This window comes from Pongo pygmaeus, chromosome 1 (assembly GCF_028885625.2).
Source record: "Pongo pygmaeus isolate AG05252 chromosome 1, NHGRI_mPonPyg2-v2.0_pri, whole genome shotgun sequence".
NCBI classification, from domain to species: domain Eukaryota; kingdom Metazoa; phylum Chordata; class Mammalia; order Primates; family Hominidae; genus Pongo; species Pongo pygmaeus.
The window spans coordinates 184102450-184119756 of NC_072373.2; the positions used below are offsets into that span (position 1 = coordinate 184102450).

The 17307-nt window shown below is 45.7% G+C and overlaps 1 protein-coding gene across 1 annotated transcript in view; it reads right to left on the bottom strand.

Moving 5' to 3' along the window:
• Positions 1 to 9033: 9033 nt before the first annotated feature.
• Positions 9034 to 17307, bottom strand: part of NSUN4 (NOP2/Sun RNA methyltransferase 4) — a 45329-nt gene continuing 37055 nt past the window's right edge. The window contains exon 6 of the mRNA XM_054489413.1: positions 9034 to 10392. Coding sequence (XP_054345388.1) covers positions 10236 to 10392 — 157 coding nt within the window. The 3' untranslated portion in view covers positions 9034 to 10235. The remainder of the gene's footprint in view (positions 10393 to 17307) is intronic.

The window sequence follows — 17307 nt, forward strand, 5'->3', positions numbered from 1 at the left end:
CGGACTGGATCAGCCAGGATCCCACGCCCGCCTGCGCGGGAGGGGCGGGGAAGCGCGCCAGAGCCTAGCGGCTATCAGAGGCCGCCTGCCTGGCATCGCCCCCAGCGACATCCCGCTCCCCGCCAAGCCGAGCAGGCGGGTGGGGAAGGGCGACTGTTTCACGTGGGCGACCTCCCAAGCTTGAGTTTAGCCACTGTTGGGCACCACAGCCCCGGCTGGTCTCTGCCCCCTGCACCCCAGAGCCCCAAATGCTGAAGACTGCGCCCCAGCCAGAGCCCCATGCCAGACATGCAAGCTGTTAGATATGAGTTCTAAATTTATCTTGAATCAATATGTCAGTATGTTCAATTCTTTGCCTTCTACTTTTAAACTTAACTTCCTCATAAAGCAACGTTTTTCGATTACCTGCTCCTCCCTGACTCATTCACCGTGATTCATTCCAATTTCCTGCTCTGCCTAACCGTTTTTCCCGCCAAACCACTCACCACCACCCCCCGCCCCCACTCTCTTTAAATTAGCCAATCGGAAATAGTTTAGCCTATAGATCTAACCCTAGCCAACAGGGGAAGGACACAGCATCAGGAATCACGTGGGTCAGGCATAAGAACCACCTTCCCCTCCCTTGTCCAGGTGTGCGCTCACCATTGCTCCGTCTGTGAGGGCGCACCCTTCTATAGAAGTAAATTGCCTTGCTGAGAAGAAAAAAAAAAGAAAATTTTATATTCGAGTGCTATTTCTTTTGCGGCACTGAAACTTTATTTATAACAATGTGGGGGCTTGCCCGTGATTACATTCCCCTTCAGGGGCAGTCTCTGGTTCTCTCTCCGGAGGAGGTATGCCCCACCCTCTTGTGATGGCCTCAGGGGTGAGAAATCAGGACTCATCCAGTGCGACAAATAACCCGAGCTCTCAGCAACGCGAAAAGAAACCAGCAAGCAACCTAGGGTAAAGCATCCTCACACACTGCAGAGACAAATCTGTGCACAAAGGAAGGAGAAGCCGAGGGAGCCGGTAAAGTACTTCCTTGGTGGTCAAATTCTGGAGGGCTAAATGTGTGTGTGCGTGAATGATCACAAACAACCCTACTTGTGGTGGTGTTCATGTGGATGATGACAAGTCCTACTGCTGGACGGAGTGAGTGGGTCATCACCACGTTTCCGTAGCTACCTCATATTGCTTAGGGAGGATCCTGCCGTGGGATTTATACCGGAATGCCAATGCTAAGGGGGGCCTAATTCTCCCTTGGGGGAGCAGCCAGAAAGGACAACATGAGTGGGAAGTGTGCAAGGGACATTCAGAGGGGGAAAGGGAGGAAACAGGTCAACCTTCCAGGGCAGCAAGGCAAGACACCTCCTACTTTGAGGGGTTAAGCCTTCCAGGGCAGCAAGGCAAAACACCCCCTGGTTTGAGGGGTTGAGCCTTCCAGGTCAGGCAAGGCAAGACACCCCCTGGTTTGAGGTGTTGAGCCTTCCACAAATTTCAGGGAATCAAAAACCTCACACAAACCTCTGGTAGTAAGAAAAATATTCAGAACTCCCCTTTACTTTCTCCTCGGGGAAGAAAAAGTAGCTCCACTCCTGACGGTCCCTTCCCTAGGGGAAGGGGAAGGAGAGGGGAGAATAGCAGCATAAGCAGCTGGCAGAGGCAGGGAAAGACCAGCAGAAAGGAAAGAGAAACTGGGAGAGGAAGTTGGAGAGAAAGAGAGGCAGAGAGAGAAAGAGACAGAAAGACAGAAGCCAGGCGTGGTAGCTCACGCCTGTAATCCCAGCACTTTGGGAGGCCAAGGCGGGCGGATCACGAGGTCAGGAGATTGAGACCATCCTGGCTAACACCGTGAAACCCCATCTCTACTAAAAATACAAGAAAATTAGCCAGGCGTGGTGGCGGGCGCCTGTAGTCCCAGCTACTCAGGAGGCTGAGGCAGGAGAATGGCGTGAACCTGGGAGGCGGAGCTTGCAGTGAGCCGAGATCGCACCGCTGCACTCCAGCCTGGGCGATAGAGCTAGACTCCGTCTCAAAAAAAAAAAAGAGAGAGAGGGAGTCAGAGACAGAGAACGAGAGAGAGAGTCAGAGAGAAAGAGAGAGATAGAAGTAGTAAAGAGAAAACAGTGTACCCTATTCCTTTAAAAGCCAGGATAAAATTTAAAACCTATAATTGATCGTTGAAGGTCTTCTCCATGACCCTATAACACTCCAATACCACCTTGTTGTCAGTGTAAACAAGGGTGTAGCCCAAAAGCACTGAGGCCACTGACAACCCGTAACCTCCCTAATCAAAACTCCTTAACCCAGTAACCGGCAGATGGCCCAAATGCATTCAATCTGTAGCAGCAACAGCTTTGCTAACAGAAGAAAGTAGAAAAATAACTTTTAGGGGAAACCTCATTGTGAGCACACCTCATCAGGTCAGAACTATCCTAAGTCAAAAAAAAAAAAAAAGGTAGCTTACTGACTCAAGAACCTTAAAGTATGAGGCTATTCTGTTAGAAAAAAATGATTTAACATTAACCACTGAAAATTCCCTTAACCCAGCAGGTTTCCTAACAGGGGATCTAAATCTTAATTAATTACCATACAAAGGTCCGACCAGACCTAGGAGGAACTCCCTTCAGGACAGGACGATAGATGGTTCCTCCCGGGTAATTGAGGGAAAAAGACACAATGGGTATTCAGTAAGTGATAAGGAAACTCTTGTAGAAGCAGAGTTAGGAAAATTGCCTAATAATTGGCCTGCTCAAATGTGAGAGCTGTTTGCACTCAGTCAAGCCTTAAAGCACTTACGGAATCAGGAAGGACCCATCTATACCAATTCTAAGTTAATATGGACTGAATGAGGTCTTATTAATAGCAAAGAATAGTTGAAATCCCAAACTTAAAATGTTTTCAACAAAAGTTAAAAAAAAAGAAAGTGAAAAAAGGGCTACCCTCTTTGGGTCCCCTCCCTTTGTATGGGAGCTCTGTTTTCACTCTATTAAATCTTGCAGCTGCACTCTCTTCTGGTCCATGTTTGCTATGGCTGGAGCTGAGCTTTCGCTCAACGTCCACCACTGCTGTTTGCTGCCGTCGCAGACCTGCTGCTGACTTCCATCCCTCTGGATCCAGCAGGGTGTCCGCTGTGCTCCTGATCCAGCAAGGCGCCCATTGCTGCTCCCGATCAGGCTAAAGGTTTGCCATTGTTCCTGCATGGCTAAGTGCCCAGGTTCATCCTAATCAAGCTGAACACTAGTCACTGGGTTCCACAGTTCTCTTCCATGACCCACGGCTTCTAATAGAGCTATAACACTCACCGCATGGCCCAAGATTCCATTCCTTGGAATTCGTAAGGCCAAGAACCCCAGGTCAGAGAACACCAGGCTTGCCACCATCTTGGAAGTGGCCCGCCACCATCTTGGGAGCTCTGGGAGCAAGGACCCCCCCAGTAACATTTGGCGACCACAAAGGGACCTCCAAAGCGATGGGAAACATTCCCCACGAGGCAAAAACGCCCCTAAGATGTATTCTGGAGAATCAGGACCAATTTGACCCTCAGACGCTAAGAAAGAAATGACTTATATTCTTCTGCAGTACCACCTGGCCATGATATCCTCTTCAAGGGGGAGAAACCTGGCCTCCTGAGGGAAATATAAATTATAACACCATCTTACAGCGAGACCTCTTTTGTAGAAAAGAAGGCAAATGGAGTGAAGTGCCATATGTACAAACTTTCTTTTCATTAAGAGACAACTCGCAATTATGTAAAAAAGTGTCATTTATGCCCTACAGGAAGCCCTCTGAGTCTACCTCCCTACCCTGGTGTCCCCCTGACTCCTTCCCCAACTAATGAGGACCCCCCTTCAACCCAAACGTCCAAAAGGAGATAGACAAAGGGGTAAACAATGAACCAAAGAGTGCCAATATTCCCCAATTATGCCCCTCTCCAAGCAATGGGAGGAGGAGAATTCGGCCCAGCCAGAGTGCATGTACCTTTTTCTCTCAGACTTAAAGCAAATTAAAATAGACCTAGGTAAATTCTCAGATAACCCTGATGGCTATATTGATATTTTACAAGGGTTAGGACAATCCTTTGATCTGACATGGAGAGATATAATGTTATTGCTAAATCAGACACTAACCCCAAATGAGAGAAGTGCCACCATAACTGCCGCCCGAGAGTTTGGTGATCTCTGGTATCTCAGTCAGGTCAATGACAAGATGACAACAGAGGAAAGAACGATTCCCCACAGGCCAGCAGGCAGTTCCCAGTGTAGACCCTCATTGGGACACAGAATCAGAACATGGAGATTGGTGCCGCAAACATTTGCTAACTTGCATGCTAGAAGGACTAAGGAAAACTAGGAAGAAACCTATGAATTATTCAATGATGTCCACTATAACACAGGGAAAGGAAGAAAATCCTACTGCCTTTCTGGAGAGACTAAGGGAGGCATTGAGAAAGCATACCTCTCTGTCACCTGACTCTATTGAAGGCCAACTAACCTTGAAGAATAAGTTTATCACTCAGTCAGCTGCAGACATTAGAAAAAAAACTTCAAAAGTCCGCCTTAGGCCTGGAGCAAAACTTAGAAAACCTATTGAACTTGGAAACCTTGGTTTTTTATGATAGAGATCAGGAGGAGCAGGCGGAATGGGACAAACGGGATAAAAAAGAGGCCACCACTTTAGTCATGGCCCTCAGGCAAGCAGACTTTGGAGTCTCTGGAAAAGAGAAAAGCTGGGCAAATCAAATGCCTAATAGGGCTTGCTTCCAGTGCAGTCTACAAGGACACTTTTAAAAAGATTGTCCAAGTAGGCCAGGTGAGGTGGTTCACACCTGTAATCCCAGCACTTTGGGAGGCCAAGGCAGGTGGATCACAAGGTCAGGAGATTGAGACCATCCTGGCTAACACAGTGAAACCCCGTCTCTACTAAAAATACAAAAATTAGCCAGGCATGGTGGCAGGCGCCTGTAGTCCCAGCTACTCGGGAGGCTGAGGCAGGAGAATGGCGTGAACCTGGGAGGCGGGGCTTGCAGTGAGCCGAGATCGTGCCACTGCACTCCATCCAGCCTGGGCGACAGAGCAAGACCCCATCTCAAAAAAAATAAAAAAATAAATTGTCCAAGTAGAAATAAGCCACCTCCTCGTCCATGCCCCTTATGTCAAGGGAATCACTGGAAGGCCCACTGCCCCAGGGGACGAAGGCCCTATGAGTCTGAAGCCACTAACCAGATGATCCAGCAGCAGGACTGAGGGTGCCCGGGGCAAGTGCCAACCCATGCCATCACCCTCACAGAGCCCCAGGTATGCCTGACCATTGAGGGCCAGGAGGTTAACTGTCTCCTGGACACTGGCGTGGCCTTCTCAGTCTTACTCTCCTGTCCCGGACAACTGTCCTCCAGATCTGTCACTATCCAAAGGGTCCTAGGACAGCCAGTCACTAGATACTTCTCCCAGCCACTAAGTTGTGACTGGGGAACTTTACTCTTTTCACATGCTTTTCTAATTATGCCTGAAAGCCCCACTCCCTTGTTAGGGAGAGATATTCTAGCAAAAGCAGGGGCCATTATACACCTGAACATAGGAAAAGGAACACCCGTTTGTTGTCCCCTGCTTAAGGAAGAAATTAATCCTGAAGTCTGGGCAACAAAGGACAATATGGATGAGCGAAGAATGCCCGTCCTGTTCAAGTTAAACTAAAGGATTCCGCCTCCTTTCCCTACCAAAGGCAGTATCCCCTTAGACCTGAGGCCCGACAAGGACTCCAAAAGATTAAGGACCTAAAAGCCCAAGGCCTAGTAAAACCATGCAGTAGCCCCTGTAGTACTCCAATTTTAGGAGTACAGAAACCCAATGGGCAGTGGAGGCTAGCGCAAGATCTCAGGATTATCAATGAGGTGTTGTCCCTCTATACCCAGCTGTACCTAACCCTTATACTCTGCTTTCCCAAATAGCAGAGGAAGCAGAGTGGTTTACAGTCCTGGACCTTAAGGTTGCCTTTTTCTGCATCTCTGTACAACCTAACTCTCAATTCTTGTTGCCTTTGAAGATCCTTCGAACCCAACATCTCAACTCACCTGGACTGTTTTACCCTAAGGGTTCAGGGATAGCCCCCATCTATTTGGCCAGGCATTAACCCAAGACTTGAGCCAGTTCTCATACCTTGACACTCTTGTCCTTCAGTATGTGGATGATTTACTTTTAGCCACCCGTTCAGAAACCTTGTGCCATCAAGCCACCCAAGCGCTCTTAAATTTCCTCGCCACCTGTGGCTACAAGTTTTCCAAACCAAAGGCTCAGCTCTGCTCACAACAGGTTAAATGCTTAGGGCTAAAATTATCCAAAGGCATCAGGGCCCTCAATGAGGAATGTATCCAGCCCATACTGGCTTATCCTCATCCCAAAACCCTAAAGCAACTAAGAGCGTTCCTTGGCATAACAGGCTTCTGCCGAATATGGATTCCCAGGTATGGCGAAATAGCCAGGCCATTATATACACTAATTAAGGAAACTCAGAAAGCCAATACCCATTTAGTAAGACGGACACCTAAAGCAGAAGTGACTTTCCAGACCCTAAAGAAGGCCCTAACCCAAGCCCCAGTGTTAAGCTTGCCAACGGGGCAAGACTTTTCTTTATATGTCACAGAAAAAAACAGGAATAACTCTAGGAGTCATTACAAAGGTCCAAGGAATGAGCTTGCAACCCGTGGCAAACCTGAGTAAGGAAACTGATGTAGTGGCAAAGGGTTGGCCTCATTTTTTATGGGTAATGGTGGCAGTAGCAATCTTAGTAACTGAAGCAGTTAAAATAATACAGGAAAGAGATCTTACTGTGTGGACATCTTATGATGTGAACAGCATACTCACTGCTAAAGGAGACTTGTGGCTGTCAGACAGCCATTTACTTAAATATCAGGGTCTATTACTTGAAAGGCCAGTGCTGCAATTGCACACTTGTGCAACTCTTAACCCAGCCACATTTCTTCCAGACATTGAAAAAAAGGTAGAACATAACTGTCAACAGGTGATTGCTCAAACCTATGCCACTCGAGGAGACCTTCTAGAGGTTCCCTTGACTGATCCTGACCTCAACTTGTATATTGAGGGAAGTTCCTTTGTAGAAAAAGGACTTCAAAAAGTGGGGTATACAGTGGTCAGTAATAATAAAATACTTGAAAATAATCCCCTCACTCCAGAAACTAGCACTCAGCTGGTAAAACTAATAGCCCTCACTCAGGCACTAAAATTAGAAAAAGAAAAAAGGACAAACACATATACAGACTCTAAGTATGCTTACCTAGTCCTCCATGCCCATGCAGCAATATGGAGAGAAAGGGAATACCTAACTTCCGAGGGAGCATCTATCAAACATCAGGAAGCCATTAGGAGATTATTATTGGCTGTACAGAAACCTAAAGAGGTGGCAGTCTTACACTGCTGGTGTCATCAGAAAGGAAAGGAAAGGGAAATAGAAGGGAACTGCCAAGCGAATATTGAAGCCAAAGGAGCCACAAGGAAGGACCCTCCATTAAAAATACTTATAGAAGGACCCCTAGTATGCGGTAATCCCCTCTGGGAAACCAAGCCCCAGTACTCAACAGGAGAAATAGAATAGGGAACCTCACAAGGACATAGTTTCCCCCCCTCAGGATAGCTAGCCAACAAAGGAAAAATACTTTTGCTTGCAGCTAACCAATGAAAACTACTTAAAACCCTTTGCCAAACCTTTCACTTAGGCATTGATAGCACCCATCAGATGGCCAAATTATTATTTACTGGACCAGACCTTTTTAAAACTATCAAGCAGATAGTCAGGGCCTGTAAAGTGTGCCAAAGAAATAATCCCCTATACTACAGGCCATACATTTCAATCCCTGTATCTTTAACCTCCTTGTAAGTTTGTCTCTTCCAGAATCGAAGCTGTAAGACTAAAAATCAGTCTTCAAATGGAGCCCCGGATGCAGTCCATGACTAAGATCTACTGTGGACCTCTGGACCAGCCTGCTAGCCCATGCTCCAATGTTGATGACATCAAAGGCACCCCTCCCAAGGAAATCTCATCTGCACGACCCCTACTCACCCCAATTCAGCAGGAAGCAGTTAGAACAGTCGTTGGCCAACCTCCCCAACAGCACTTGGGTTTTCCTGTTGAGGGGGGGACTGAGAGACAGAACTAGCTGGATTTCCTAGGCCAAGAACCCTAGGCCTAGCTGGGAAGGTGATCACATCCACCTTTAAACACGGGGTTTGCAACTTAGCTCACACCCGACCAATCAGGTAGTAAAGAGAGCTCACTAAAATGCTAATTAGGCAAAAACAGGAGGTAAAGAAATAGCAAATCATCTATCACCTGAGAGCACAGCAGGAGGGACAATGATTGGGATATAAACCCAGGCATTCGAGCCAGCAATGTCTACCCTCTTTGGGTCCCCTCCCTTTGTATGGGAGCTCTGTTTTCACTCTATTAAATCTTGCAACTGAAAAAAAAAAAATGCGGGGGGGTAGAATTTATGTAAAAAGAATGTTATATGGTAAATTCATGTCCTAAAATAAATTAACTGGCTGTTTAAATAAAGGGATGTTTGCAACAAGTCAGAAAGTTGAGGCATGTCGAAGAATTGTCTGTGAAAGTCATGGAAAAAAGTTATAAAAGGGAATTTATGCAAGAAATCTTGTATAATTTAAAAGTAATTAGGCCTCCTGAATGTAAAACTATTGAAGAAACAGTTTATGTGCAAGGTGTGTAAGGAAAGTAAATTATACCTTGGTAAAAGGTTATAAGGAGGCATAAGAATGTGGATTTTTATCTACATTAAAAGGTTAAAAATTTGTTTTAAAGGTTTAAGCAAGTTTTGAAAACAATTATAAAGGAAATTCTGTGTGTAAACATTGGCTAAAGTTAAAGGGGTATCATCCAGTTTTTCTGTGAGCTTGACATTGAAATAAAACACAACAGGTTTTTCTTAAAGCACTAACCTGCTCTTTAACAATAATTATAAAAGGTTAAAAACAATCTATAAAAATCTTACCTGATGGTCAGACATTAAAATTGGATAAATATGTCTACAAGATTTTATTAAAATTCAATTTAACATTAATAACACACTAATATAAAGGTGAAATTTAGTTTATCTGGTATAAAAATGATACAGGAAGCATTGTTAAATATAAAATGGTATTTGGCTTTCTTTGGTCTAAAAACTTATAAAAATAGGTGCTAAAGAAAATTTCTCAGCAAGAAGGCACCAAGGACTATGAAGTCCACAGCTGATGTCCCCACATTTTAACCAAAAGATCAGTTTCTTAGAAATTATATATTTGGTTTATCCTCCACCTTCTCTTCCCTTAAAACAAGAGGTCTTTTAGCACAGGGGCCACCTTTGGAGTTGCCAGTACATCAGCATCGGCCTGGGGATCATGTTCTCATCAAAGGGTGGAAAGAAGGAAAACTCAAGCCAGCCTGGGAAGGACTCTACTTTGTGCAGCTAACCACCAAGACTGCTTTTGATACAGCGGAAAGGGATGGACACATCACACCTGAGTCAAGCAAGTGCCATTATCATCAGAATCATGGGCCATTGTTCCTGGATCAAGCCCTACCAAATTAAAGCTAAGAAAAGTTTAGTCTGTCTATAACAAAGACATTGCAAGTTCTGACTGCTCTGTCCAATAGTTAGCCAACAACTCAGAGGTAAATGATCCCTTTACAGCATGGCTAGAAAAGTGGTTCAGTAAATGGAAAGGAATAATAGCCTCAATTCTTACTTCCCTCACAGCCTTAATGGGTGTTCTTATTCTTATCGGGTGCTGTGTCATACCATCCATCCGTGGGTTGGTGCAGAGGCTCATAAAAACAGCACTTACTAAAACCTCCCTTAACTATCCTCCACCTTATCCAGAGAAGCTGCTGCTTTTGGAAAATCAAGCAGAACAACTAAGCCAAGACATGTTAAAGAAGTTTGAAGAGAAAGAGCTGTAAGGAAATTCAAGAGGAGGGATTACTAGATATGAGTTCTAAATTTCTCTTCAAAGAATCACTATGTCAGTATGTTCAATTCTTTGCCTTCTACTTTTAAACTTAACTTCCTTGTAAAGCAACTTTTTTGATTACCTACTCCACCCTGACTCATTCCAATTACCTGCTCTGCCCTGACTCATTCTCCACCCTGACCCATTCCAATCTCCTGCTCTGCCATAACCATTTTTCCCACCAAACCACTCACCCCATCACTCTCTTTAAATTAGCCAATCAGAATTAGTTTAGCCTATAGGTCTAACCCTAGCCAATAGGGGAACGACACAGCAGCAGAGGCCACATGCATCAGGAATAAGAACCCCTTCCCCTCCTTGTCCAGCCGTGCACTCATCATTGCTCCATCTGTGAGGGCGCACCCTTCTATAGAGGTAAATTGCCTTGCTGAGAAGAAAAAAAAAGAAAATTTTATATTTGAGTGCTATTTCTTTTGTGGCACCAAAACTTTATTTATAACACCAGCCAACAAGATCAGGAGCAGTGACAGATTGGGTTCACAGACCTCTTTAACCTCCATAAACCCTGTAGCAGTATCTTTCCTGGAGAACCAGGAGGCTGGTCATCCACCACAGGGCACCCGCCTCTCCCCAGCATGGGGCTTCTGGTGCACCAGCCCAGGACAAACACTGGAAGAGTCTCTGGGGCATCCACCCCCTGCCCCTCCTCTTTCCCAAACCCAGGACACCGGGTCTCTCACCCTGGGCTGTTCTTCATGGCCCAATCTGCCCATTATTTGTCCTTTGGCTCAGCCACTTCCTGCAGACTGGCCTCCATAGGGTCACCCTGTCCCAGTCCTGGGCACTTCTGGATTTTACATCCAAGAAGCAGAAGGAATGCCAGACCAGGGGGAGTCTGGGGACCTGGCCCGCTTCAGAGGGGGATGAATTACATGGACACAGACATACACACACAGGCTCCCTACTGCTGTCCTGGCCTCTCTCACAGAACTTTACGTTCTTTATCTCAGTTGTTCTCCCAACAACTTTATGAGAAAAGCATTTTTGGCCCTGTGAGGTGGCTCACACCTGTAATTCCATTACTTTTGGAGGCCGAGGCGGGCGGATCACCTGAGGTCAGGAGTTCAAGACCAGCCTGACCAACATGGTGAAACCCCGTCTCTACAAAAAATGCAAAAATTAGCTGGGCGTTTTGGCTTGTGCCTGTAATCCCAGCTACTTGAGAGGCTAAGGCAGGAGAATCACTTAAACCTGGGAGGTGGAGGTTGCAGTGAGCCGAGATCATGCCACTGCACTCCAGCCTGGGCAACAGAGTGAGACTGTCTCAAAAAAGAAAAAAAAGCATTTTTATGCTCATATTACTGATGAAGTAACTGAAGACAAATGGCATTAAATAACTTGTGTCCCATAGAACTGATGTTTATAAATTATTTAAAAAATAAAAGTAACTTTTGTGGGTCACACAGGTGGCTGAGTGAATGGGGATTCCACTGGGAAGCCGGAAGCCAGAGCTCTTCCCCATCCGTCAGCACCACCATTACTGCCCCTGGGAATGGGTCGTAAAAGTTTAGAATATGTGTATCTTTGGGATGACGTGTAGCTTTTTTTATTGCATAGTGGCCCTATTTGTCCCGACTTTTTTACTTAAAGTATGATGGGACACAGGTAAGTGCTTTGTGCCAGGAAACACTGTCTCCGGAGACATGGGGAGGGGCTCCCGGGTGGGGGTGCAGTCCTGGATCCTGGTTGTTTTTACCTCTCTGAATCTGTGCCTTTACTTGTCTAAGGGGGCTGCTTATGATGCCTACCTTGCAAGATTATTAGCAACACTGCCTGGCACTTAGTAGGCCCTCCATAAATGATTATGAATGGAGTGAAAGGCCCACCTATGGAAAGACTTGGTTGGTACTGGAAGAATCCCAGCCTGAGGGCCTTGAGTCAGGCTCTTGAGTATGTTAAGCAAGGTCCCAAATCCTCACATCTCTGTCTTCAGTGAGGATTGAGTGCCTCTGTTCCTACTCAGCACTGATAACCCTTTACAAGTTTCAAGTCCTAGACCTCAGTTTCCCTAGAAAAAGGGAGCTGACGGTGCTGATGATAGAAACAGCAATCTGAATTGGTTCTTATGAGGTCACCTCACCCCATTTCCTGAGTAAAAGAATGGGATTCTAGCCCTCAACTCACCCTTCATTTGTTGGATGACCTTGGGTAACTCAATTCTTCTTTTTGCAAAGCAAGAAGCATTTTTCCAGACTCTCTCTCCTTCTCAAAGGGAAAATAATATATAGTCCTAGGGAAACACTGGCCATTCCTGAGGCTTAATCACCAGGTTTGTAACCTGTTGTGAGTAGGGCCAAGATTTGCTACTTTAGGGACTCCAGTTGCAAAGCATTCACTTGTGTTTGCTGAAATGATGGCTTCTCTAAGCAGAAAGCTCCCTGGGCACATATTAAATATAATTTAATTTACAAAAAGGGTCTAGGGGTTAGGAGTGGGTTTGGAGGCCAGTGCAGCAAGTCCTGGACTGACTCTAATGTTCAAGTCACAGTGAGTGGCCACTTTGTTCCTGTGAGAGAGGATCCAGAAACCCTTCTGACATCCAGTGATCCAATTCAACAGACATCCACTGACACCTGCTACTATATGCTGTGCTCTAGGGAAACTTAAACGAATAGTAGACTGAAAATCTGGCCTGAATGGGAAGAAAAAAGATGTGCATAGACCAAGGCAGGCTTTGGTGGAAATGCAGAGATCGTGCTGCATAACCCAGAGGGCCTTGGATTCTGGGCCCTTGGACTGTGTTGGGGACAGTCTTTGGGGGAAGCAAGATGGCACATGATTCAGAGCAAGTGTTTTAGAGCTTAGCTTTAGAGTAGGACTAGCTAGTAACCCATCCTTGTCGTGTGACTCTGTGTCCTCATTTCCTTACCTGTCAAATAATGGTAATAATAGTACCCCCCCCACAGCAAATACTCTAGTACTATTATATGAATCAAATGAGTTAATGCATGTAACACAACCAGAACAGGGCCTAGCATATGTATAGTAAAAAATCCATGCATGTTAATCATTATTATTATTGCTGTTGTTATTACTTATTATTAGAAAAATAGAGGCCTACAGAGAGGGGTTTTATGGGCTGAGACTCCCAAGCTCAGGAACCAGACTGCCTGAGTTCAAATCCTAACTTGCCACTTACTGTGTAACCTGGAGTAAGCCTCTTTAACCTCTTGTGCCTCAGTTTCCTTATCTGTAAAATGGAGATAACACTGGTGACTATCTCACAGAATTGATGTGAACATTAAGCAAGTTAATCCAAGCAAAGAGCTTGGAACAGCACCTCATCCACTGTAAGTTTTCAATAAATATTAGCTCACTTTATTTTAAGCAGAGATGTATGCAGTCCAACCAGTATTTTGGGAAGGCAGTATGGAGGAGGGTAGGGAGAGGCAAGCTGGAAGCTGAGGTCATGGACTAGAAGAGCAGGTGGATGCAAAGATCCAATACGGGTGGGTTTCCAGGGCTCCACCTGTGTTATCCAGAAGGTAACACCACACCATTCTGTGAGCCATAACCTGCTGTCAGGTCATTCATGGAAGAGTTACTCCTGCCCACAGCCCCTCTAGAATGCCCTGGTAAGTTTCCCTGCCAGCATCCGCAGTCAGCTGGTGACGGTAAGTTATTCTTATGTGTCTTCAGCTGTTGAGTGGGAAGACAGGTAATACCTTCCCTGGCACCCTCTGAGGTGGGGGCAGGGCTGTCCAAGGGAGAGAAGGGAAGGGAGTTTCTCAGATTCCAGAGGGTGTGAAGTCTGTCTGTTCCAGGGATGGGAGCAGTAAATGCTCTGCTTCTTCATTTCCTTTCTCTTCTGTGAGCCTTTCCCAGGGGCCTACTAAAGGGGAGGATGCAGTCCTGCTCTAAGGAACTGCTATGATTTGAGTGTATGTGTCCCTCAAAATTCACGCTGAAACCTGATCACCAAGGTAATGGTATTAAAAGGTGGAACTTTTGGGGGAGGTGATTAGGTCAAAAGGGCCCTGGCCTCACGAATAGGATTAAAGACCTTATAAAAGAGGTATGGGGTAGCTGTTCACCGCCACTTTTCCCTTCTGTTCTTCTGCTATGGGAGGATTCAGCTGTAAGACACCATCTGTAAAGCAATGAGCAAGGCTTCCCCAGACACCAAATCTGCCAGTGCCTTGACCTTAGACCTCCCAGCCTCTAGAACTGTAAGAAATAAATGTTCTACTCTTTATAAATTACCCATTCTCAAGTTGTTTTTGTTTGTTTTTTGTTTTTTGTTTTTTGTTTTTTGAGACAGAGTCTCACTTGGTTGCCCAGGCTGGAGTGCAGTGGTGCGATCTCAGCTCACTGCAACTTCTGCCTCCCGAGTTCAAGCGATTCTCCTGCCTCAGCCACCTGAGTAGCTGGCACTATGGGCACGCACCGCCACGCCAGTTAATTTTCATATTTTTAGTAGAGACGGGTTTTCACCATGTTGGCCAGGATGGTCTAGATCTCTTGACCTTGTGATCTGCCCACCTCAGCCTCCAAAAGTGCTGGGATTACAGGTGTGAGCCGCCCCACCTGGCCCTTCTCAAGTATTTTGATATAACTGCACGACTGGACTAAGACAGGAACTCACAGCCCCACATAGGAGGGAGGATTCCACACTCAGAAGCACTGCCTAGGGTGCTGACAATTTACAAAGCACTGTCAAGACTTTGAATGCAGATATCTGGGCCCCCTACTAACCTCTACACCCTCCTCTGAGTTTGGGGAGAGTTTGTCTCCTCTGCTAAGTTGATTACATAAATGACCCCAATAATCCAGGACCCCTTGTATCTGTGCTCTCTGCAAAGTGATTTTGCAACTCCTCTCCCCAGTAGGAGAGTCTATTTCCCTACCTATGTAAATCTTTGTGACTTGCTTTAACTAATGGAAAGTAGTGGAAGGAATTTTGTGCTACTTCTTAGCCCAGGCTGTAAGAGAACTGTTTTGTCTCTCTCTCCTGGAACCCTGCCACTGCCATAAGAAAAAGCCCAAGCTAGCCTGCTAGAGGACTAGAAACCATGTGGAGAAAAGCCTGCTCAACCCATGTGCCCTTGGTCAGGCCCTTACACAGGCGAGACAGCCAAGATGAGCAGAGCCACCTGACTGCAGATACATGAGTGAGTCTTGCCAAGCCAACTTAGGTCAGCAGAATCACCTGCCAAACCATAGACTCAGAGAATAATAAATGGTTGTTTAAACCACCACTTTGAGGGTTGGTTCATTACAAAGCAATAGCTAACTGATAGATCTCCTGATCTTCATTGCCCAGATAAGTAACCGAGGCCTTACAGACAACCAGTCACTTGCTCAGTGCTACAGTCAGTGGAGGGCCCAACTGTGAATCAAACCTGGATCTTCAAGACTCAAAATCCCTTGGCCAGGAACAGTGGCTCATGCCTGTAATCCCAACATTTTGGGAGGCCAAGGCGGGAGGATCACTTGAGGTCTGGAGTTCAAGACCAGCCTGTTCAGCATGATGAAACCTCATCTCTACTAAAAATGCAAAAATTAGCTGGGTGTGGTGACACACACCTGTAGTCCCAGCTACTCAGGAGGCTGAGGCAGGAGGATCCCTTGAACCAGGGAGGCAGAGGTTGTGGTGAGCCAAGGTTGCACCACTGAACTCCAGCCTGAACAGAGAGAAACTCCATCTCAAAAAAAAAAAAAAAAAAAAAAAAAAAATCTCTGCTATGGCCAGGCATGGTGGCTCATGCCTGTAATCCTAGCACTTTGGGAGGCTGAGGCAGGAAGATCCACTGAGCCCAGGAATTCGAGACCAGCCTGGTCAACATAGGGAGACCCTGTCTCTATTTAAAAAAATAAAAATTTTTAAAAAGCCCTGCTGCTTCTGTAACATGGACACCTAAAACTAGACTGTAGAATCGTTATTAAAGGTTCCCAATCATTAACTTGGAAACCCATCAGCCATACCTCACCTTAAATCTGTTTTCCTCAACCAGTTTTCACCCATGCCTTCTTTGGATACACATGAAATACATGCTGTCTCCCTCCTATAATTTGTTTGAAACTGTGGGGTTAGTTTCTTTACCATTCGGTACCTGAATTTCCTCCTCTGTAAAATGGGGATGTTGTACTACCCCATTGGTTGCCGTGGGAATTAAATGACTTAATGTTAGGGAAGTGCTTAGAACAGTGCCTGACATATAGCAAGGACTATATCATTAAATAAAATAAAAGTGTGACTAAAACTGATCCACAGCAATGGCAATTTTATTAGGAAAACATTTTTATTTGGATCATGAGAGCTACATATTTTTCACTTTGATCTAGTGACATCAGTCTGAGTGTTGAGTCAGCTTGTCTGCCATAAGCTCTTCTGTCCAAGTTGGTGTGGGAGAAAACATCTCGTGGGTGGCAAACCAGTTTTTGAAAACCAGACGTGAAGAAAAGTACATCTCTCGTCTTGAGAAGCACTCTTGGGTCATTATCACGCATTTATGTCATATTTCATAGAGAAAATATTCTTGGTAGGTTGTAGGCAAATCAAATCCTAAGGTAAGTCTATTATTATTTAAAGAGCTCTGGTTGGGCGTGGTGGCTCACGCCTGTAATCTCAACAGTTTAGAAGGCCAAGGCGGGTGGATCACTTCAGGTCAGGAGTTTGAGACCAGCCTGGCCAACATGGTGAAAACCCATCTCTACTAAAAATACAAAAATTAGGCGGGCATGGTGTCACGTGCGTGTAATCCCAGCTACTCAGGAGGCTGAGGCACAAGAATCTCTTGAACCCGGGAAGCGGAGGTTGCAGTGAGCCAAGATTGCGCCACTGCACCCCAGTCTGGGCAACAAGAGTGAAACTCTGTCTCAAAAAAAAGAAGATTATAGTTGATTTTTTTCCTTTTTCATTTTTTGCCTTGCAGCTATTTCATCATTGTGTCTTGGTTTACTTGTCCTTCCTGTCTCAGCAGAAGTATGCTTTTCTCTGGGAAGACTTCCCAGAATTCCCTCATCTGGATCACGGCCACTTCTCTGTGCTCTCAAAGCTGCCTGTGTTCCCTGGTGCAAGGATTTATCACACAGTATTGAATCATCTGTTCCTGTGTCTGTCTGGACTCTCCTCGGAGCAAGCATTGGGTCCTACATCACCTTATTCCTTGCACCATGCCCATGCAGTGAACACTTGTTGTATGGATTGTATGAATGCATGCATGCAATTGTGTTGTGTTGTGTTCTGTTGCACTGATGACACCTCTGCTTACATCCCAGTGGCTAGTATATTAAATTGGGGCCAGGCACGGTGGCTAACACCTGTAATCCCAGCACTTTG